This window comes from Branchiostoma lanceolatum, chromosome 17 (assembly GCF_035083965.1).
Source record: "Branchiostoma lanceolatum isolate klBraLanc5 chromosome 17, klBraLanc5.hap2, whole genome shotgun sequence".
Lineage (NCBI taxonomy): Eukaryota > Metazoa > Chordata > Leptocardii > Amphioxiformes > Branchiostomatidae > Branchiostoma > Branchiostoma lanceolatum.
Window position 1 is genome coordinate 3,690,121 of NC_089738.1, and position 23,922 is coordinate 3,714,042.

Here is a 23,922-nt window from a genome sequence, read left to right on the forward strand (position 1 = left end):
TTTGTCCAGGAAAAGACATTTGGAGCAAAAGATAAAAATGATCGGAAGTATCCACTAAAAAATGGGTACATAATTCTCTCAAAATTATCATTAATGATCACATACTATTTGACAGACTATGATCTTTATTACTATCTAAACATTTTGTGAATCCAAAATTTAGAAGAAAACTAATATGTCTGTACAATAAAGGTAAACAATGATTTATGATAAAAAAAGGAACTTACTGGTCACCCCTCATCTGCAAAATAAAATAGTATGAAAAGAAAATGGCGGGAGCCATGAGCACGAAAAGTAGAATTGTCGAAACTTTGGATGATTTGGAGCTTATTTCAAGGTATGTTTGGACTCTCGTGTACCCAAGACTCTACTCTATACAACCATCAACACTTTGGGATCAAGAAATGATAAAAACACCTTGCATGGAAGTGTTAGCGTCGCAGAAGCTTTAGAGGTTTAAAAGTATTATCCCCTTGCCTATAGATTAGATTAGTTCTCCCTTCGTTCGTCGCCACGGCTAGTTCTCCATATCTGTCAACAATTAGCAATACAGTTCAATTCTCATGTACGTTAGTTGCCATACATTGTACCAGCTACAATTGTCGCGCAATAAAGTTCTTCTTCTTCTGTTATATTTTAATAAGTTCATATAGTGCAGCATGCAGAATAATATAGGTTTATAACGCCTCCTTTAGAAAATTTTGCAGTAATATCTTTAAAGAAATGAGGAAAAAATGATCAGCCTTCTTATTGGTCGTTTTATGATTTTATTATTCTGGTTACAACAGTTTACTGCTTGTGAATAAGGTAGTTTCAAGTTTTGTCAATGCAAAGAAATTCTGATCAACTAGCCTCACTGAAGGCCCCTGACTTGTAAACAGTTCTTGTCTGGACAATTGTCTCGATTTGCATAACAATTTCCAGATGTGTGTGGTTTAAGGTAGCAGCACATGGTATTTCTCCCCGACCCCTGCAGTCCGTGACGTAGCGGTAAAAAAATACTACTAGTAGTGCACCATAACCCGTATGAAAAAACATTATCGTGATAGCCAGTGAGGGACAACCTCTACTGTATGGTAGTATAATAAGTGGGCTTTTGATCTTACCAATAAGATTGTGAAGTTGCCCATTCGGTGTATAAATGCGCATGACCTTTGCAGCTGCCTGCTGGGGTAGGTCGGCTGCACTTCCGTATGACCCCGCAAGACCCCATATCAAAGTGGTCTTCAAAATGTTTAAAAAACATGACTTTTTTTGGTTTTCAGTTATTTTGTAGATTTTACCCTCAACTTCAACATATTTGTTTGTCGTGATTTTCTATGGTACCCTACTATGTTTTTATCCACATCGGTCACTTTGTGGTCCTTAACTATAGAAATCCCCATAGGCCAGAAACCGTGTTCTGCTACCTTATATCTGAGGGGCCTTCACCTTTGACATATAACCCCCAATAACGTCGCTGCGCATGCGTACGTAAAAGAGATAATATAACTCGGAATCGTGAACAACCTTATTATGGGACATCTAAGCATGAAAAAATACCAGTGCAAATTTGTATACAAATAAATGTTTCAAGCTAACTCTAACACAGTGGATGTGGGCCGCATGCATAGAATTATAAAAGATACAATGTAAATTTTCAAATGTTCCTTACCATTTCCAGACAATTTTGCTTCAAAACTCAAACAAGTTAGTATGCAATTGTACATGTTATTGTTACAAAGGATAGTATGTTAAGTTTGTACTATTTACATTTGTAATTGTAGTATTTTCACAATAGGTAATGAAAAGAAGTTCAAAATCATTACTGCATGCAACCTCAAACATTTTGCTCTTTGACCAACTAAATCCAACCAATTTCAGGGCTCGAAATACAATTAAGCAACTTGCAATTTGCAAGCAATTTTCAAGATTTGCAAGTAAAAATAATGTGAACTTGCAATTTTGCAAGTTGATAATACCAGTCAGTGAATCATGTAAGTACATACCCGGTTGCGCAGTTGCGCCGCGCAAAATAGTGACAAAGTGACTGTTGCTAGAGGAGAAATTAGTCTCTGAGTCTGACTACTGACTATAAAGTCTACATAAGTAAATCTGTATTTAGAATGTATAGTCTTCTAATAATGCTATAAAAGTTGCTATGTCAGGCTGAGTATGTACATTTTGTATATACAGCAAAAGCGGTTTTATGCACATACTGACTATGATATAATGCAAGTTAATTTTTCGACTTGCAAGTAAAATTTTTGCCAACTTGCAATTCTGCAAGTAACCCAAAAAAGTATTTCGAGCCCTGAATTTGCATATTGTTGTAGCAGAAATTAAGTTTTAGCAGAAAACCATGTCATTTCCATAAGCAACTGATGGATTTCTAGTTCCGAGCTTGTCCCTCCACCACAGGAGCCCCTATGTCCCTTTTCAGTCTCTCCCAACATTCTGGTTCATCCCTCCCATCCTCGGGCCAAGAGAGGTATGTTTTATTTCGGATGATGCTGAATAATACATGTTCCTCATTTCCATGGACTTCCAGTGTCGTGTTTTCCACTATCTGTGCTGGGGTTTCCAACATGATCAGGATCAACTGATGGTTTCCTCCCTGATCAATTTCAAGCTGTCTGGCTCTGCTCAGCTCATGACGACACCAACCACTGTTCAAGGAGTTCCTTGAAATGATTCCTAGGATAGTCCGACTATGTTCAAGGAAGTCATCAATGTTTTCAAAAACATTCCGTCCCAGTTGAAAGTTTTCAGGATAAGATACCTTGTAGCCTTCCACCTCAAGTCTGTTGGAGAGTGACTGAACCCAATTTTTATCTTCACTACTGTGGATGATGAATATGTCATATCTGTATTGCTTTGTGATTGGCAGGTACAAAATATGTTCTTGATTATAACCAATAATTGGCTCATACCCTGGTCTTGGGGGTTCATGCGCTTTACACCTTTTGTACAGGAAAGATGCAACAATGACTACAATTACGATTGCTGCAAGACTGGGTACAATGATTGTTATATGGTTCGAAGACATAGGAGAAGTGCTAGGGCAGTACTCACTGTAATCCTCCAAACTTTTTCCTTCGTAGTTTTCATTCGCACATTTATAATGATCTGTGACTGTGTCAGTATCGTTCCATCCTGCAACTTGTTTCTCATGGTTGTTGGCCCATTGTACAAAGTCCACTAACTCACAGTCACAGTCAAAGGGGTTGTCTGACAAGTTTACGATGGAAACATTCTGTATCGCTATTAAAGTAAAGGAATCAACTTGGAAAAAGTCATTTTCAGACAAATCTAGCTCCAATGCAGGGTGCAAAGGGGAAAACATCCCAGCTTGGAGAGACCCAATATGATTTCCTTTTAGATTGACATTGAGGTTTGTGGAGTTGCAAGAGATAAAAATGTCTCTGGGAAGACTATGTAGGTTATTGAAGGTCAGTTCCAAGTACTGAAGGTGTTTCTGATTTTCAAATGCCTTGGAAGGGATGTTGCCAATGCCACAGGATGAAACTTTAAAGTTACAAGGTTCGTTAGGTTCTGCAGGGTATGACTTCAGTTACCAGGTCCCCAAATATCCCCAGTAAATGACATGTCAAGGCATTCTAGATGTTGTAGGTCTTGAAACATAGTCAGCTTTGTACAAGCAACATCTAGTGGGTTATGACTTAGGTCTAGACACTTAAGGTTTATCAAGTTGTGGAGAGATTCATGATTAATTGCGGTGAGATTGTTGTGGGACAGAAGGAGTTTCTCAAGGCTGTGAAGGGCAGAAAATGAGAACTTCTGTAGCACAGTTAAGCTGTTGTGTTCCAGGTTCAGTACTTTAAGGTGGGATACGTTATTGAACGCTCCAGTTTGGATGTGATGAACACAGCTGTGGGAGATGTTCAGGTGTTTCAGGTGTGGTAAAGATGCCAGGCTGTTGTTCTGCATAACAGGAATGCAGTTGTAGCTCAAGTCGAAGACTGTCGTATCTGATGGGACATCGTGTGGTATGGCTGTCAGACCTAGTCCGCTGCAGTTGACGATGGTTTGGTCAGCAACTTTTCTGACCACACATCCATGAGACGTTAAAATCTGAAGAAAACACGTAATGCTTTAAGGGTCATATAGACGCATGGCAGTCCCATTTTCTAAATTTGTATTAAGTCTAAAATACTTATTGTTTTTGTAAATCTGAAGTTTGAAATTGTCAAGCTGACATTTGAACACTTCTTGATAGCTATGGCTGAACTTTGTTTGACTACACTTTAATTGTAATTGAATACATAAAGTCCTAATGAGTAATAATTATAACTTAAATGGCAGAAGCAGGTCTTTCCAATTGCAAGAGCATTTGTATACAAATGATATGCCATGTACATGTAAGCCTGCCCTGCCTACATGTACATGTACGTGCGCAGGCCAGAAGGTACATGTACATGTAAGGCAAACATGTAACTTAGTATGATACATGTATGTACCTGTTTGGTTGCAACCTGCTGAGAATACGCAAGTTGAAGGTCCACTGGTATGCAGAAAACAAGCAGGAAAAATAGCATGACAGGGAGATTCATTCTACTCTTAACTGCTATCTTCTTTATCCGTCATAAAAGCAGGTTATTCAACAGCGCATGACATCAGAGTGAGACGAGCCCTTGCCTGGAGCACCCTACACAGCATGAGAAGAGTTTGGGAGTCCAACATGGACAGCAAACTCAAGTGGAGACTTTTCGTCTCAACTGTCGAGTGTGTGCTGTTGTATGGCTCGGAGACCTGGACTCTGACGGTACAGGACGAGAGGTCACTCGACGGGATGTACACCCGGATGCTCCGAAAAGTGCTGAATGTCACCTGGGAGGACCGTATGACAACCTCCGCACTCTACGGCGGAGACTCTTCCCAGACTCTCCCAGAAGATAAGGCACCGAAGGATGGCACTGGCAGGGCACTGCGTCCGGCATACCGAGCTGACAGCCAGCCAGCTTATCCTCTGGGAGCCAACAGAGGGAAGGAGGAAAAGGGGCAGGAGACGCACAACCCTCATTGACAATCTAAAAAGGGATGCTGGGTTCAGTGACATTTCTACAACAGAGCTGAGATCGCTAATGGCAGACCGGACTGAGTGGAGCAGAAGGACTCATTGTCTCCCGAGATGACATCATTGATGTCCTCGTTCAAGGTTCAATTCAAACTGCTACATGTATGTCGCAGAAGATATTCTTGACCAAGGGGATTTCCCTGACTACTAGTATTTTGGAAACAAAAGCTGGTCATGATCAGATGCCTATATTAGTTGAAGAACCGGTTCAGCCTAGGTAATTTGAATGTTGCTATAACAACAAAGTTCATCAAAGTTCATCATCTGTTATGAATTTGCAAATTTGTCTTAGTGAAAAGGAAAACTAACTATATAATGAGAGTATGAAGCGTACTTAAAATACAGTACATGTCAGCTGGCATTGTGGACATCTTCGTTGATTACATTACTGTGCAACATTCTTCACATAGACTTCTATTAATACATGTTTTACATAGGTGCATTCGTAATGAAGCTATAAGAAATTAAATGTACCAATTGAAAGGTCATTCATTCTATGTTGAGCACATACTGTAAATGCAAATAAGTTCTTGTGGTTTTTATTTCGCGGCGAAAATGGAGTGTTCCCAGTGGTTTTAAGTTTGCAGCAGTGCTATAGTCACATACTGCCATAGTCACATACTGCTACAGTATTGGACAAAAATGTTCACGGTGGTTTTAAGTCTGCGGTGAAACGGTCGCTGCGAAAACCGCGAACACTAAACCACCGTGAACATTTCTGCATTTACAATATACCTAGATCATGTAAAAAAATTGCAGACAACTTCACTACATTCTATGGCAACCACTCGTATATAATCGTATTCAGATACATAGTAGACATACATAGAACAGATACATAGTACAGATACAAATACAGATATTCAAATCGAGTATGGTGACCGTGTCAATTCCTACATCGGAGTGAGAAGGGCTGGCACGGTAGCCTTCGCATGGATTTGTTTAAGGTGGATAACAGGTTGCGAATCTGAGACCCACACATTTTGGGCCTCCGTCTTCTCTTACACTCGAGGTCCTCCTTGATAACGCCAGCCGCCCGGCGCTGCTCTCGCCCGTCAGTTGAACAGCTGCCGTTGGAGACTTGTCCCTCTAACTGAGGGGGGAATGCGTGTAAAGTGCCTTTCCCAAGGGCACAACGTCGGGGCGCAAGTTCGGACATGTCTCTGGGCACAACCTCGGATTAGATCCCGGGTCCCATTGTTTGACAGCCGCGCGCTCTGCACTTGCGCCACACGACGCCACAATCTCTGTTTATGGCAATTACAAACCGGGACCATTACAAGCCTTTTCAGAGAGGCTCTGGGTCCAAATAAATACATACAAACAATACAACAGTACATGTACAGTCAAACCTGTATTAGCGGTCACCTTTGCATAGCGGCCACCTGCCCATAGTGGTCACTTTTTGTCGGTCCCTTGGATTTTTCCCATTGACATAAGCATTAAGAATTAGGCTATAGCGGCCACCTGTCCAACGCGGTCGCGGCCAGACGATTTTCGGTCCCGCGAGTACAGTAACACTGCCGAGTACGGTCAATGTGCGCCGGTAGAAGCCGCATCGCCACCGCACGCCGGGTTCAAAATCTTCATTTTTTAAATGCAGTTATCAAGTTCATGTGAACTCAACTTTACAGGATAATAATAAAGAAAACAAGAATGTTTCAATGTCGGCCCAATATTTCCGTTTTCCCCGGGAATTCATCCGAAAATGTGCCCAAACACGATTTTCAAAATGGCGGAGCAGCATAAAGGTCATCGGAAGACACCACTGTTGCGGAGGTACAGTGTGTTAAATTTATTTTGCTGCAAACTATCACTGAGGATAATTACTTAACCAAAAGCTTCAAATTAAATATGGATAACATTACTATGATGTAAAATTTGGGCTATTGCAATTTTCTGAAAAGAAAAGAGCCCTCAAAAGAGCGACCTTCCTCTCATTACCCTATTAGCATAATGGTAGAAGCCGATTATGACAAGCAAACAACAACAGACTAAGGAAAATTGTCGCCACGATTTTATGTTTGAAAACGGTCGAAAACGAACAGTAAGTGGCAACTGAGCAACATATATTTTGTTCTTAACTAACTAGGTGGCATTTTGCTGCGAAGGACTTTGTTTCATATGATTAAAACTCGTTGGTGACGCGTGTGCCGGCAGCGTCAGTCGCGAAGGATCAAGAGTAGAGTATGGCGATGCTGGTCTGTTCAGACATGAAGCTCGAGCAAGCCATGGATTTTAGAGTTGGCAGATACAATAATTCTTTTTTCAAGCCCATAATAGAAGTAAAAGAACAACAGTCGAATTTCTAAAATGTACCTTACCTATGTAATGTTTACATGTGTATTGTACGGTGAATAAATGTATCTCAGTGGGTACCTGAAAACATGTGTCACTCGTGGTCAATTAATCAACATTTTCTCCATAGCGGCCACCTGTCCTTAGCGGCCAGTTTTGGCCAGTCCCTTGAGTGACCGCTATAGACAGGTTTGACTGTATGTACAAGGTAAAAACATTTGAACATCAAATTCCAAACTCGTTGAAGGATGTAAACATATACACATTCCCTAAATGCAACCACTTATGCTGCATACTCATCCTGCCATACCACAGGGTTTCCTATGATCTTTTTCAGTCCGTCCCAAAATTGTGGTTCTTCCCTGCCATCCTCAGGCCACTTAAGGTATGTTTTACCTCGAATGATGCTGAATACACGACAACGGTCCCCTTGGGCTAAATTATTCATCATTGAGTCCATGTCTTCTAACATGATCAGTTTCAACTGATGGTGAGCTCCCTGTTCGATTTCCAACTGTCTGGCTATCTCCAGCCCATGCCGACACAGTCCACTATCATCGGCATTGTACAAGGAGTTCATTGTGATGATCCCTAGAATAGTCCGGCTGTTTTTAACAAAGTGGTCCATGGCTTCCAAAAGGTTTCCAAATCTCCCTGGGAAGTCTCGCTCGATATAAGACACTGTATACTGGCCTTCCTCCTCCAGTCTGGCAGAAAACACCCGTACCCACTGAACATCTCTTGTGCTATGGATAATGAACAGATCGTACAGGTAGTCCTGATGTTCTAGATTAAATCTAATAATTGGCTGATACCTTGAATCTCTATACCTTTTAATCGTGTATAACAGAAATGCAACAACAATTATAACTGCTGCAAGACTTGGTACAATGATTTCAGTAAGCTTCAAAGAGTTAGGAGATTTGCTGGGGCAGTACTCACTGTAATCCTCCAAACTTTTGCCTTTGTATTTTTCATTCACACATTTATAATGATCTGTGACTGTGTCAGTATCGTTCCATCCTGCAACTTGAGTCTCATGGTTGTTGGCCCATTCTACAAAGGCTACCAACTCACAGTTACAGTCAAAGGGGTTGTCTGACAAGTTTATGATGGAAACATTATGAAACGCTATTAAAGTATAGGAATCAACTTGGAAAAAGTCATTTTCAGACAAATCTAGCTCCAGTGCAGGGTGTAAAAGAGAAAACATCCCTGCTTGGAGAGACCCAATATGATTTCCTTTTAGATTGACATTGAGGTTTGTGGAGTTGCAAGAGATAAAAATGTCACTGGGAAGACTATGTAAAATATTAATGCTCAGGTCCAAGTACTGGAGGTTTTTCTGATTTTCAAATGCCTTGGATGGGATGTTGCCAATGCCACAGTATGATAGCTTCAAAGTTACAAGGTTGGTTAGGTTCTGAAGGGTATGACTGCAGTTACCATGGCCCCAGATATCCCCAGTAAACGAAATGTCCAGGAATTCTAGCTGTTGTAGGCCTTGAAACATGACCAGGTTAGCACAGGCAAATTCTAGTTTGTTATGACTTAGGTCAAGACACTTTAGATGATATAGATGATGGAAAGTAGGCTTGCTAACTGTCTTTGTCAGATTGTTGAAAGAAATATTCAAAGATTTTAGATTGGTACAAGGGTAGAATGTTTCAGTATGAAGGAAGCTCAGACTGTTTTTTTGAAGATGTAGATCTTGTAACTGAGACAAGGAATGAAATGCATCTTTCTCTATGTCATTGATGAAGTTGTCGGCTATATTCAGTTTTTCAAGCATTTTCAAATCAGCAAAAGAATTGTTTGGGATATGGGTTATGTTGTTATGACTGAGATCTAGGCTCTTCAAACTGAACAGACCACAAAAGCTCTGAGCATCTATAGCATCAATGCTGTTGCCATGAAGGAGTAACGTTTGTAGTTTCCCTATCATGGCAAATGGACAACCACGACCCAAGGACCCTTGCCATAGTTCAATTTGGGATCCGTTGTTAAGACTGTTGAGTCCATTGTGGTTTACTTCCAGACACTTGAGGTTGGTCAAGTTGTGGAGGGATTCTGGGTCGATTGCGGTGAGATTGTTGTGGGACAGAAGGAGTTTCTCGAGGCTGTGAAGGGCAGAAAATGAGAACTTCTGTAGCACTTTTAGGTCATTATAGTCCAGGTTCAGTACTTTAAGGTGGGATACGTTATTGAACGCTCCAGTTTGGATGTGATGAACACAACTGTGTGAGACGTTCAGCTGTTTCAGGTGTGGTAAAGATGCGAAGCTGTCATTTTTCAGGACAGGAATGCAGTTGTAGCTCAAGTCGAAGACTGTCGTGTCTGGTGGGACATCGTGTGGTATTGCTGTCAGACCTAGCCCGTTGCAGTTGACGATGGTTTGGTCAGCAAATCTTTCCACCACACATCCATCCAAAGTTGGTTGCTGTAGAAAAGACGTTATTGAAATGAACGATGGTCCCGTTTTGTGTATTCTATTAAGTACCAATCTGTCATTTGAAAATGTGCTGAGATCACATATTGTGCATATACAATTCTCCATAGCTATGGCTGGACTGAGCAGAAGTAAAGCAACTTCAAATTCAAACAACGTTGCAACATGTTTGTATTATGATATTAGTCTCTTTTTGTTTAGTAACAAGTAACATGCAGAAACTGAGGGGGAATTTTGTTTCAATTCTAGATTATACTTTAATATTCACTACTTAAGTCCAAATACAAATAAAAGCAGGTCCTTCCAAGTTCCATTAGTATACAAAGATTGTTGTATAACTATAAGTCTCCATAAGTGTGGTACATACCTGTTTGGTTGGAACCTGGGAATACCCATCTTGAAGGTCCACCGGTATGCAGAAAACAAGCAGGAAAAATAGAACGACAGGGATATTCATTTTACTTTTACTTGCTATCTTCAGCCTCTGTCAGCTGTTGGTAACAATAGTAGATACAGTATTTCAAACTGTATGGCCTGTTGTGTCGCAGCAGGTTGTCTCGAGACTGCTGTATGGTAACTTTGAACTTAGAAGCAGGGACTTTCCTGTTCATCACATGCCTGTTTGTATAGGCTGATAAACCTCAGGTACAGTATCAAAGTTCATCTGGGCTTGTGTGGGCTCCAATATTTGCTATGCCAAAGTACATGTACAGACATCATTGTTTTGAAGGCTGTTGTCCAAACTGAGGTATGGCAACTGGTGCAAATAAAGTATCAGTCACATTCTTGTGTTTCCAAACCTGTCCAATCCAAAATGAAAACTGATCTACTTAAAAGAAATAGTGAGATGAACTGTAACAAAATTAAAGCATTATACTCATATACATTGTATCTCTTCATTGATGACATAATTGTGTGCAATGCGAATGTGCATCTACGTTAAGCCATCTTGATTAGGATACTAAGGTAGCATCTTAGTACTTTAGGTAGCATCTTAGTACATCAATGTTGTATTGTTTCTGGAGTTATGCAGCAGTAAGAAGGTTAATCATAAGTTTTTATTGTTCCAGGGAGCTGATCGAACTTCTAGCAGCATCCAAGCAGCAGAGAGGCAGTGGTGGGGGTGACAGTGGGGAGGAACAACAGGTATGGCTCTTTTTCTTCAACTTAAAACCAGTGGAACTATGTACAAGCTAAGTTTATTCCATATTTGAAAAGATAACTGGCTGGATGTAGCCTTGTTGATTTGTTGGTACTGTGTATATGTGGCAAACTCCAACTAAGTATATGATGACTATGATTCAAACCTGAAGTTATAGGTTATTGTGAGGAGGTTATTGCTATCATTCCCAAAGAAGGTACAAGTTACATAAGCCTGCTTTCTGACTCTGTTTCCTAATCTCTCCTTTAACTTTTGTTACTTCTCCACACACAGATGCTTGAGCTGCTGATAGAGAAAGATGAAGCCCTACAAGAGTTACTGAAAACAGGTGGGAAGAGTTCATCATACTCAGTTGAAAGTGACAAATTGTATCTGTTGTTTCCCCTTTCATGATTCAGGCTCACGTGATAAGCATCAGATTTTACCATAGCATCAGGTGATGAACATCCAAACTTCCAGAAATTAGGAGTATTCCTTTTTGTTTTCTTGTTCTTCTGAAAAAAAAATGACTGTGGTATTCTAGATCAAACCGAAATTTTTTTGTTTCTGATGTGGGGTCTTGTGGCATAAGGGCAGGATGTTTGGCCCAGAACCAAGAGGTCCTAGGTTCGAATCCTGTCATGTCACCGATGTTGTGCCCTTGGGAAAGGTACTTAACATGACGTTCCTCACTCCACCCAGTTGTAAAAATGGGTACCTAGCTTCAGTTGGGGAGGTAAAAAGCGGTGGAAGGAGAGGGAGGGACTTCCAATACCGTGCTCTAGACACAGTGGATAACAACCCACTGTCCCTCCGGCCTCAAAAAGGCTATGGGACTACCTTAACATTCAGTGATAAGTTTTTAATTTCGATGTTTCCCCAGCCCGTGAACAAGGTGAGAGACACAAGGAGATGATGGAGCTGCAGACACAGGCTGAGAAGAGAGACCAGGACATCAGACAGCTTCAGAAACAACTCAAGGAAGCTGAACACATACTGGTGGGTGTTCTCCTATTCAAAGAGAACAGTACCTAGATACAAAAGACCATTAATGCAATAGGATTGTCAAATCCTGCCAAGGAATCATGTTGAAAATTTCATGCCAGATAGAGACAGTGCTCTTGGCTTCCCTACTTACTGACTCATAAACTAAGACTCCCTATCATGCCATAGTGTGCATAGTCTAGTGGTTAGAAACCGTGCCTCTGGACAAAGAGGTAGGGAGTTTGAATCTGGGCTGTTGTAGCTCAGTCTCACCCAACTTGCACGCTGCTAGAAAGGGTTGTGGTCCTTAGGACAGGATGTTAAGCCATGATTCATTACTTCCGTGAAAACGTAGTTACATTATTGTTGCATTAGGCATTTAGGGATAAGAGCTCGGGAAATTTCCCTGGTACAATGTACCTGTAAATACTGTACATAGCGCCTGTCTTCTCTGTCACAACCACTGGATGTGCTTTTCAGTACACTGAGCTTAACTGGTTTGACATCACTTTCACCTTTCTCACCTGAACAGAATGATGAGGCCATGTATATATATTTGTACTTTTGATGTTTTACTTTTACCATGTTAGTTATATGTCTAGTAGTACTAGTACAGAGAACTATGCTGCCCCGAGGGCTGATTAAGCTATGGGAGAGAGTGAGTGAGTGAGTGAGTACTACTATCTAAGATAGTTATTGTGTGTGATAATTTTGTGTGACTCTGTTGTGTTGTTCACAGGCCCAGGCCCTGTACCAGGCCAAGGAGAAACTCAAGTCTGTCAACAAGGCAAATGAAGGTAAGTGCTGTAACTTCAGAACTTATGTTACTTTAGTCGGACTACCGACAACATCACCTATATTTCAGCAAATTGCTTTTGCATTGTAGATGTCATTTTAAGCTAGTGACTATATTTTGAGTGTTCTCAGCCATCAGGGGAGTTATAATAGAGATTATGGTTGTTGAATGCTCACCACTACCAGACTAGCTCCTTGCTGTAGTATATGCAAAACTGTGAGGCCTATAGAATTGGAGATGGGCACTGCCCTATACACCAAAATTTGTGGGAAGGAGGATTTTTTTAAACTCACCATGCAGGGAAAGGCTGCCAATCTATTATGAGTTTTGGTATAGTGAGTTTTTGAGAGTTTGAGAGATCTCTAGTGCAGCACCCCCAGGTATGAACAGTTTAGATATACAGGAGTGCATTATACTGGGGGACGTTGGGTTGGAGATCTGTTTGGACGTATCTATTCATGGTGGTGGAATTATGTACCCTGATGGAATCACTAGTATGTTAGGAGATGTTATCATAAAATGATAATGAAAATGATTGGCTGGATTGAAACGTGTCATAATTTAGTTAAGGATGATTGACATCTGTTGTTCTCCATGTAGGTGGAGCAGGAGCGATCTCCTCTGAGGAGCTGATCCGCTACGCTCGCCACATCAGCGCCAGCCACTCTGTGGCCGCACCTGTCAACTGGGCGCCGGGCGACCCCAGACGACCCTACCCTCAGGACATCGAGATGCGCTGCGGCATCCTGGGAAGACTGAGCAAACTGCCCATGAACGGCCACACCCCCCTCCCCGAGGCCGGCACACCCGGGATGGTGATGCTCACTTCCCAGCATTCCACAGCAGGGGCCAACACAGTTCAAGGTAAGGTTATCATTATCATTATTACTCGCCATTGCAAACTTTGCAAACTTTTATCTCTTTCCCCCTGGTGTGAAAGGATGATAGCCTCAGATAGTTGTATCAATCTAGAAAATGCTATCATACTTCATAGTTGTATTGAAAATCTAGCAGTGGTAAAGGCACCATAATGAAATTTTTGGAGAAATCCATGCCTTTTTAGTTAGGCATGTGGGGTTTCACGCCAATACTTTACAAGATGATAGTACAGTACTACAGAGGCAGTTTGGGGAGAGTGGGGGGTGGCAAACTTCTGCGGGAGATTTACATGTAGGCTTGGCTTTCTTGTGAGCCATATTTTGAAAGATCCATTGGGCAGAGCCACTCACAAACAAAGTGTTGTAAGGTCTCCACCCTGCAGTTCAAAGTGAAATCAGAAGGGTATCTGTTAGAGTAGAGTTAGTCAGTTTTTGAACACCACTTTCTTCCTGACCATGTAATCACACAGTTAGGCAGATGGTACAACCACCTTGGGGGTTCTCATGTATGGTAAATTTCTCAGCCTCTGGTGGGATCAAAGGGTTTTTCTCCCAAAGAAGCAGACACAAGAATGGTAAGGCCTAGGAAAAAATGTTGTGTTTCTGGATACTGTAAATGCAGAAATGTTTGCGCTGGTTGTATCTTTATCCGACTTTCGCAGCAACCATTTCAACGCGAACTTAAAACCCCCACGGACATTTTTGTCCAGTACTGTAGCAGTATGCGACTATACCGCTGCGGCGAATTTAAAACCACCGCGATCGCTCCATTTTCGCCTAAGCGCGACATAAAAACCACGCGAACTTAAATGCATTTACAGTACTCAACCAACTGTAGCAAAAACTTGTAGACCCTAGCATTTTTTTGGTGGACCACTGCCAAGGAACAAAAAATTTTCAATCTGAGTGATTCAAAACAGACTTCCTCCATTTCACCCTCTGTTAGCAGGTTAGGGCTTTGTACAGTTGATGTAAGAATGTATAGTAAACATTGTACTGCTATGTTCAGTTGATTGACACACAATGTATTTGTGCTTGTACAATGCAGATCTGTTTTACTTTGCTAAACTGTATTTGTTGGATCACTTTGGTAGAAATCTAAAAAAAAGGGAATCCCAACCATAGTATTTTATTAGGGACCATATTTTTTTTCAGGATTGCAACTAAAAACTTAACATTTTTTTCCTGGACCTAAAAAGTTGAACATGAACTGTTAATTGATGGCTATTTGAGAACATGTAATGTGATAGTAAAACTTGATGACTCAAGTGATTGTTCATCTAACACCCTACGTATACATACATCGTAGGATTAGTGTTGACATGCAAGGTACATTTTAACTCTGTCGAGCAATGCTTTATCTTTTATGACAATGCATGCAGCGATTTCCATCAGTGCGCATGTGGTTATGCTGCCTTACAAATGAAAATAATGTATTTTAAGCTGCGCTCATGCCTGCACAAGTTCGCAATGCATAAAGATCCTTTCTTTGCTTTGCATTAGTGTAAATTTGTTTTGTGGCTTACCTGTCTTTCTGGCAGTGCATGTACATGTAACTGTCAGCTTTAGGGCTCACACTAGGAGAATTTTAGAGCAATCAATTGCTTATACATTGCCGCCTGCTATGCTCATCTGTACGTACTTTAGATGGTGATCAGTTGCAACCTTACAATCATTGTGTGGGGGCTACAGTTGTGTCTACACAAGTCCTATTCTTCCTCTAACAAGTACTACTAAGTGTTTGGATGGGTGGATGGATGGATGGATGGATGGATGGATGGATGGATGGATGGATGGATGGATGGATGGATGGATGGATGGATGGATGGATGGATGGATGGATGGATGGATGGACTAGGGTGGGCAGGTGGATTTTATTTTGGGTGGATGGAAGGATGGACGGATGGACGGATGGATGGATGGATGGATGGATGGATGGATGGATGGATGGATGGATGGATGGATGGATGGATGGACGGACTAGGGTGGGCAGGTGGATTTTATTTTGGGTGGGTGGATGGATGGATGGACAGATGGACGGATGGAAGGATGGATGGATGGATGGATGGATGGATGTTTTCCAAGACGGTTGTTTCAAATACTTCCTTACCCTTTTGATCCCTGCTGTGTATTTCAGAGCCAACTGCTAGTCTCAGTGATCATGAATGATAACAGAGTGAACTTTGTTCACAGTTTTTGTGCCCATTAGTGCAGAGTTTGAAGATTAAACCCATCTCCTATACTGTGATACCCTTTGTACTACATACAGGCCGTGATTACTTTTCTGGAACAGTTCCATACCAACACACTGGTCCACAGATGTCCATGCGTGGTTAGAGATTAACATGCAGAACATGCAATGGCTAGCTTTTAGCCAAAAGGGATAACATCTTTTATGGTTATTAAACATATGGTGATAAAGCCGGACCTGTGATAACCAGGTGTGTTAACCCCCTGTTCTCATCCCTGGAAGCACCCGAGTAAAACATGCCTGTAACCTGTTGGCTCTCAGACTGATGAACAGATTCGCAGGCTGTGTTAGAAATACTGATAACTGCACGTTCACATGAATATGGAAGAGAGCCAGCGTCGTGGACGCTCGTTACAACCGTGCCTGACGAGGTTTCTGATGTTTAATTTTTGGGAGGAAGGGAACGCTTTTATTGCAAGATACGTTGCAACGTGGGTGTGAAAGTTTTGTCAGATGTGTAGCTTTAAGAGTTGTAAGTAATTATTGTAGCCCCCACTTTGTGGTGTAGATGTCAAATTCATGCATCATGCATACATGTACTGTAAATGCAGAAATGTTCACGGTTGTTTTATGTTTGCTATTTTCGTGGTGAACTATTCAGCACGAACTTATATAAAACCACCTTATATAAAACCACTTAATATATAAAACCAACTTCGTGCGATCGTTACACCAGGGGACTAGCCCACTGGTAGTGGTGTGTGTTCAACAACCATACTCTTTCCCAAATGTTGAGTGCTAAGCAGAGAAAGCAGTATGTACCATTTTTGGTATATCACTCAACTGAGGATCAAACTCATGACCTAATGAATGCAAGGCGAAAACACTACTCACTCAGCCATTTCACTAGTGCTTTCATACACGTAGTATGGGAGGGAAAACTCTTAGATTGTGCACATAGCTAAGTTGTAAGTGTGATATGACTGTATGTAGGATGTAACACTGAGTAGGAAAGTTTCAAAAGATTAAAACTTTTTAAAAGTTTTTGTATGTTTTGAGAGCCAAACTGTCTTTTTCAGACGGAATGGGAGCGTCCCAGTCCTCGCTGTCATGGCAACCGTCGGCAGACTTGTCGTCCGGTGTCTCCACCTCAGCCAACCATACTGGAGAGATATCGGTGGAGATCGGCAAAAAGGAGAATGACGACGACGTAGAAGTCATGTCCACTGACTCTTCCTCCAGTAGTTCAAGTGATAGTAATTAGTCACCTCTAGAGTATAGTCAGGGCTCGAAATTCATTTTTGGGAATAGGTGCACAAAGAGTATTTTGGGTGGACAACCAGAAATAAAGTGGCATGGGAGCAAAGCAATATTACCAACCCTACTGCGAACTTGAATCTTTGATTTGAAAGATCACTTCAAAATGTTTAACAATTAGTACATCAAAGAAAGCACAACAAAGGTTTTAATTTGAAGAATATTCTGTATACTAGTCTAGTGTACAATAATAACTTTACCCTATAGCCTAGAAAAATATCTAGGACTAATCTAACTGCTACACCCACATTAAAAAAAATTGGTGCACAAAAGTGCACATGCACCCAGTGTTTCAAGCCCTGATAGTGTATACAGTATGTACACTATGGTGTTGTAAAATATGAAACTATTTATTTATTGTTAGTAAATGTGAAATGTGCATAATTGTGTGCCAAGCGGATACAGTAACTGTTATAGATATATTAGATGATATGTACTATTTCAATCACTAGATGGAGATGACCACTTGTACCACATACATGTAGATCAACTTTTCATTAAAAGAAATAACCTGAAGCAATTGATACACAAGTAGAGTTGTAAAAGTTACTTAACAGAGCCTGGTAAAAGAAAGCATCATGAGCTTAATTTAGTTGTTAGCCGGGCCAAGGACATGATATTGAATATAATTACCCTCTGGCTAGTGTTGGTGCTTATATCTTGTATAAAGAACATCGTCTTACCTTTGCAAAGACTTCAACTGTAGCATTGATTTAAGATTCAAGCTGTACATCTGTCTAAAAATCACCCTCTACAGTTACTGTAACAGAAACGTACTCCAATAGTGTAAAAGTACAGTATACCGCTAAAGATACTAGCATTGTGTACATGTACCTAAAAACACTTCCCCAATTTGTAAATTGGACTAGAAAACTCTACCAAACAAGGAGGTTTAAAATCAAAAGGACTTGATTTTAAACCTTCTTGTACCAAATATGTTTGAAATCACTGAGGATTTGTGTCTAGCTTTGTAGTGTCTGGTATGTATAAGCTAGCAACATCGTTGTGTGTAGCAATAAAGCAAATTAAGCTTGCACACACAAAAGCAGACTAATGTTACTTTCAGAAACCACTTTGGACCTAGACATCAAATTAAGGAAAACAGACAAGATACAAGCTTAAGTTTAGGCCACACCAATTTGATTTCTTGGTTAACTGATTTTTAAAAAATTTTTAGCACAAAAAAAAATCATGAAAACAGAAGGCTGGGGTGAAAACTTGCACCTGACCCTGTTCACACCCTGAAATTGTGTGCACCAAAGTACAAACTTTCCTCTGAGATTCTGTTTTCCTGTTGATTTTTAAAAAATTCCGTTAACCAAGAAATTAAAATGGTGTGGCCTTACCTGTAGAATGTAAAATGTAAAACATTTTGTCTTCCGGTACAAACAAGCCACCATCAAGGAGCTCATAGTGCATTTTTAGGGCTTTTGTACAGCTCTTCTTCCAATGGCTTTTTGTTGCACTATCTTTTATGTTTCTATACTGGGAAGTGTTTTAAGGAGCCTGTACAAAGTGCTGCATTTTGTTTACTACTAGTGTAACAACTATATCTTGACAGGCTGTTGTACATGTAGCTGCTTTGAAAATTGTGAACATGTGTTAGATTTCTCATCAATAATTCCATGTACATATTAAATACTTCTTATGAAACAAGATTGAACTTCTAAGCTCTCTTTATTGAAAGGGGTCCAGATAACCCCCCAAAAAAAGTCAAGACTATTCAGAGTACTACATGACTAAGAATTCAGGGTTTTATTCCTTTGTAGTGCCTGAGGCACATAGGTCAGCAAGTTTCTTTGCTGTTTCAGTAGCAGGGTATATTTTTACAGGGAGGGGTTGCTAGCCCTTCCCCTTAAACATGCTCGAAGACAGCTCCTTGAACACCCCCTACTCCCCATTTTATGTCTGAAAGACAGGTGCAGCCCCAACCTAGATGTCCTGACCCAGGATTGAACCAGGGTCTCCAAGTTAGCAACTGGTTGGAACCAGGAGCTCAACTGTGAGGCTGCCATGAGTTGCCCTTTTTGGACATCACTATTTGAGGTTTCAGGGGTATGAAAAATAGTATCATAAAAAAGTTTTTTTCCAAAACTGTGAGTTGTGGACAAATTTAGGGGCAAGTAGAAGAATTTTTTAGTGGAAAATGTTTAATTTTCCCGCTAAAAGTTCTTCAGAGAAAGCACTATAAAGTCCAATAAATAAACCATTATGAATACCCCCACATGCAGAAGGAGATTTGGAGAGTAATTCTGTTAAGTCCTCTCTTCCTCCTTGCTTAATGACATGCATTCCTCAAGAGAAATGTTACCTTTGTTGTGGTGTGCACTCTGCTGAACAAATTCTCCTCCAACGTGCCAGGCTAAATGGAGAGTAACATCAGTAAAGGCTCTCTCATGACTCATGTTTTGGGAGGAGATGGAGGCGGGAATTTGCGCTCTGTTTCAGCTGATCAAGAAGAATGCTCTCACTCATGGAGATGCAGAGGTAACAGGCCCTTAGCTGAGTTCTAAGGAGAACATACACAAAGTAGCTGCAAGTCTCAATTTACTCATGAGTACACCTATGCATCACATGGTATTCATAGCACCGATGTTATGATGAGGAATGCACGTAGGGTTTGTTATAACTGCTAAACTTGTCAAGAGACGTCACTGAAAGCACTTGTTCTAAGTTTGAAATCGTTTGTAGAGGCTTTTATCTGATTTCAGGGAAAAGGAGTGTTTCATTTTTAGATGTGACACAGCGAGGAATAGAAGACTCATTTGTAAAAGGGTGATAAAGCGGCATGGCTGACAACCATTACAATTGATACGGCCGAGGAAAACCCGTTTCATTTTGCTGCACTTACCACATAAGCCGAGAAATGGCTGGGCCAGGGATGGCACGGTCCCTGTCATGCCATTTGCGTCCATTAGAGCGAAAGGTCACAAACATTTTAAGCCACGGCAGTGCTCTTTGCAATGATTTAGTGCTGATGCTGGGCAATTAAGGCGCCGGTGCAGAGAGCTATTTTCTCGGGCGCTGATTTAACGTTGAACGGCCTCCCATCAGTTCTCGGGAGAAAAGTTGCTAGATGGGAGAATGTACGAGCCTCGTGCCTTAACAAGGGCATGCGCCACAGCTCTCATACCATCACAATCCATCCAGAGGTTCTTAAGTTATGCTCACCACAAATATCCAAAAACACACACACACACACACACACACAATACCTTCATTTTTCATGGAGGTCAAAATGTCAGTTGGGAATAGAAAGGTTTGTAACTGGCGAGGTTATATAGTTCAGATTGATGGAGAGCCCCAATAAAACTGTATCATATTGTTCCTAATGGGTTCATTGACCCCAGATTTACGTCCCATTTTATATCCCAATGTGAACGTCTCTAAAAGGATGACATCACCAGTCGTCACAGTCCTGTTCCATCCACAGGTGTCAGAGAAAAAGTGTTGATTTTATTTTTACCTCCTTTCAATTTTGTTTTTGTTAGGCCATGGGTTTGAGTATATGGAGGATACCCTCTGGGAACCCCAAAACTGATGCGAGCATCCAAAGAAAAAAAAGTTTTGCAAGAAAAAGATACAGTTCCTCCATTACGAAATCTACTGGGGCAGGAAGGTTGAACAAAACTTAACACACAAAGTATGTGACTTTGGAATTGACTTTGGATGGCATTCTAATACATTAGTATCTATTTCCCGAAATATTTTTTTGCAATTTTCTACATATATTTTCTCATTTTGCAGCTTCTTTGTACGATTTATGGTACAGCCGAAAACTTTTTTTTTGAACGGACGAAAAGTGATGCGCGCGCGGATGTCATGCATGTTATCATTAGGCCTTGTTGATTTGATTATATGGATGACATCCTCTGGGAACCAAAAAAACGTGCGAATAAAAAAAAGGAGAAGAAAATTGATGCATGCGCAGATGTCATCCATAATGTTATAATCAGATCAACATGGCCTTAGTTTCACAGAACCGATAGGTAAGTATGAGCCGTGTAAGACCAAAGAGGTCTTCATAAAAGCTCCTTTTTGAGACTGGACTGTAAGGTTTTATCCACTGATTCCACTCACACCGTGATGGAATCCTTTTAGATAAGTGTGGTGGGTTCTTTAACATGCTCGAGGTGTGGCTCTCCTGAATTATGGGGCCTCAGGCTAAGAGGACGTCCCTAGCTGAAGTTTGGTACTCATTTTCACCTGAGTCGAGTGAGGAAATACGTGTTAAGTGTCTTTCACCTCTGTCAATGAAAAGAATAGTATTGTAGTTTTAAAAATGTCACTTCAACTTTATTTGCTTTGCTCACTTCTAACCTGAAGGTACCAAGGCCTCATACAATTTGAACACATTACATATTGGTATAGATATTTGCATAAATTATACGCAATAGACTCGAGTTGCAAATTTCTCTGTAACGGCATTGTAACAGGTAGAGCAAGTATTTAGAAGTTTGATCCCTGTTAATATTCAATCGACCAATCATCCGCAAGTACACTGCTTCTAGAAAATATTTGATACCTAAAATACATGTAATGAGGCTTTCAGCCAAACAGAGCTCTTTTGGATATTTTACAAGTTAGAGACTTAGAGTCTCTTAATGCCAATTGTTTCTCTATTATATTATTAAGAATATACAATGTATTGCAAGGAAACAGTGGAGAGAGAAGCGAACTACAGCTAGAATAGAACGGATACCAGGATAAGTGCAGGTGGGAGATCTGTCTCTAAGAGTCTCTGTAGGTACATGTTAAGCCGCTCCTTTCATTCTTGCCAGTAACTTTATTACATTTTGAACAAACCATGCATTCAGTCCTACCCCAGTGATTTAGATTGGCAAAAGTGTAGAGTTTGTTTAGGGAAATCAGTGGTGCTGTGAGTTGATTGCATGAGACAGCTGAATGATTGTTCTGGTACAGGGCTACAGATTAAAACTGGAGCTGACCCAGACAGCTTACATCAAATTAGATTTCTTAGCTTGCCAAATCCCAACAGTGACCTCAAACTGTGCGTTGTAACTTGTCAACTCAAAACAACATTCACTTGTTAACAGTACTGCATGGTCTGCAGTCTTTTGTGATTGATTTGCATACATATACAAGCACTCACACACAAACTTACTTCAGGTATTGGACTGCAACAACCCCCCAGTCTTAGTACATGTACAATGCTAAACTTTCTTTCAACACTAAGGTATATGTATATACAGATCAAATTTTCAACTACCACTGTTGCCTTCTTCAGGATCAATAATCAGACAAATCACTTCCGAACGTAAACTTGCGAGAGTGACAGACCTGTGACCTTATTGACACGTGCCCTTACGGATACGTAACGTCAGCAATTGGTCAAACGTGCCAGGAAGTTTATAATGCCCACCGTCACCGTTGAGTGATGGCTGGAGTGCCCTGGTGTATATAGACTCCTTCATACATTTACCTCTCATAAAGTAGTCCTGTTCAGTGTCCAGTATTCTGACTTTGTCTAGTGAAACACAGATGAGTTTTCATGATAACCCCCCCAACCTGCCTGGCAGGTACGTTGTACTTGTCAGACTTATGGTCTGTCTGTGAAACGTTTTTCACACAGTTCTGATCCAAAAACAGAATCAACCTGAACCTCCCCAAAACTCACTAACCTACTTAGCAATCCCTGGCTTGCCGGCCACATAACATACCTACATGTGCTTTATGGTCTGTGAAATTGTAACAACTGGAAAAGGTTTCTTGTGCATAACGTGCCCCTTAAGTGTATTAAAAGTTTATTACGCAGCTAGTTTTGCTGATGTGGCTTCATTAGTTGTCTAGCTTCAAGTGAGGAAAGTTGGTACTAATACAGGCTTCAAATCAGTTTTCATTCGGTCCAAACTGGGGCCATTGCTTAAGCCCGTCACACTTGTGTGTGTATACAAGTCCGCATGAGTTGCGTATTAACAATCATGTTTCTGGTTTAGGTTAAGTTTGCAGCCAAATAAGTGATTTCTTAGGTTCGATCACTAGCCTGCACAACGGTGGGTCAAAGTAGAAAACAAATTTTTCCCTGCAAACCGTACTTAAGCCAAAGAAAATGTTAATGCGCAACTCACGCGCACTTGATTACATGTATACGCACAAGTGTGACAGCCCGACTGACGGGGCACTTACATCTTAATTTCCAGCTCCACACATTCTTCTGAGTGGACATAACTGATTAACTTGGTATGAAGGCAATTGTTTTGGATAGATTGTACCTAGTAATAATGTTATCATTGTCCCTGTCCTCTATTCTGAATGTTCACTATCTTTTGCTGATTCATTGAAAGAAAAACTTACACATACAGAGAAGCATTTCCTCTGCAGACAAGACTTGCAAACAATGGGTCAACAAAGTTTCAGATCTTTTCTGTTCAGAACGGAAAGGTTGCCGCAGCAGTCATACAAGATATATCTACGATGTGTATATATTCTTACTTTGATCTGGAGTTACCTTGTTTCCTAACACACCATACTTCTTTAGCCAAGATTACTGACTTTAAAGTCTTTAAAAAGACCTAGTGAGAACAATGTCTTTTATCCTGCGTTTGATTGCACCTGGACTAATCATTCAAAATTTTTTTATTAAGATTTATTATCGGGGGGTCAAAAATTGTAAGAATACAGTTCCCTATCCTTGAAGTCTTAATCACTGCAAAACAGGGCAGCCCCTAGCAGTTTCCTTTCAAACTGCAAACTACAAGGCTAGTAAGTTGTAAATACTACATGTAAAACCTAAGTATAAGAACAACACAGTAATGACCAAGACACAGAAG

The 23,922-nt window shown here is 40.7% G+C and overlaps 2 protein-coding genes across 2 annotated transcripts; one reads left to right on the forward strand and one right to left on the reverse strand.

Moving 5' to 3' along the window:
* The first annotated feature begins 265 nt into the window (after positions 1 to 265).
* LOC136422867 (mediator of RNA polymerase II transcription subunit 4-like) lies at positions 266 to 18,789 on the forward strand. The gene is made up of 7 exons (XM_066410775.1): positions 266 to 337; positions 10,895 to 10,970; positions 11,260 to 11,314; positions 11,849 to 11,964; positions 12,689 to 12,746; positions 13,346 to 13,609; positions 16,894 to 18,789. The coding sequence occupies exons 1-7, from the start codon at positions 270 to 272 to the stop codon at positions 17,076 to 17,078; spliced, it is 822 nt and encodes a 273-aa protein (XP_066266872.1). The 5' UTR covers positions 266 to 269; the 3' UTR covers positions 17,079 to 18,789.
* On the reverse strand, positions 7,079 to 10,354 carry LOC136423104 (leucine-rich repeat-containing protein 15-like). Its single transcript, XM_066411126.1, has 2 exons — positions 10,192 to 10,354; positions 7,079 to 9,815 (listed from the first exon to the last, which is right to left on the reverse strand). Exons 1-2 carry the CDS (start codon positions 10,279 to 10,281, stop codon positions 7,659 to 7,661), a joined length of 2,247 nt encoding a protein of 748 aa, XP_066267223.1. The 5' UTR covers positions 10,282 to 10,354; the 3' UTR covers positions 7,079 to 7,658.
* Positions 18,790 to 23,922: the final 5,133 nt, after the last annotated feature.

Excerpts from the sequence above, each read along its gene's own strand:
- LOC136423104 (XM_066411126.1), bottom strand. The coding sequence starts at position 10,281 with ATGAATATCCCTGTCGTTCTATTTTTCCTGCTTGTTTTCTGCATACCG. Across the intron at positions 9,816-10,191 it reads CCCAGGTTCCAACCAAACAG|CAACCAACTTTGGATGGATG; the intron begins GTATGTACCACA and ends TCTTTTCTACAG.
- LOC136422867 (XM_066410775.1), top strand. The coding sequence starts at position 270 with ATGGCGGGAGCCATGAGCACGAAAAGTAGAATTGTCGAAACTTTGGAT. Across the intron at positions 338-10,894 it reads GATTTGGAGCTTATTTCAAG|GGAGCTGATCGAACTTCTAG; the intron begins GTATGTTTGGAC and ends TTATTGTTCCAG. Across the intron at positions 13,610-16,893 it reads AGGGGCCAACACAGTTCAAG|ACGGAATGGGAGCGTCCCAG; the intron begins GTAAGGTTATCA and ends TGTCTTTTTCAG.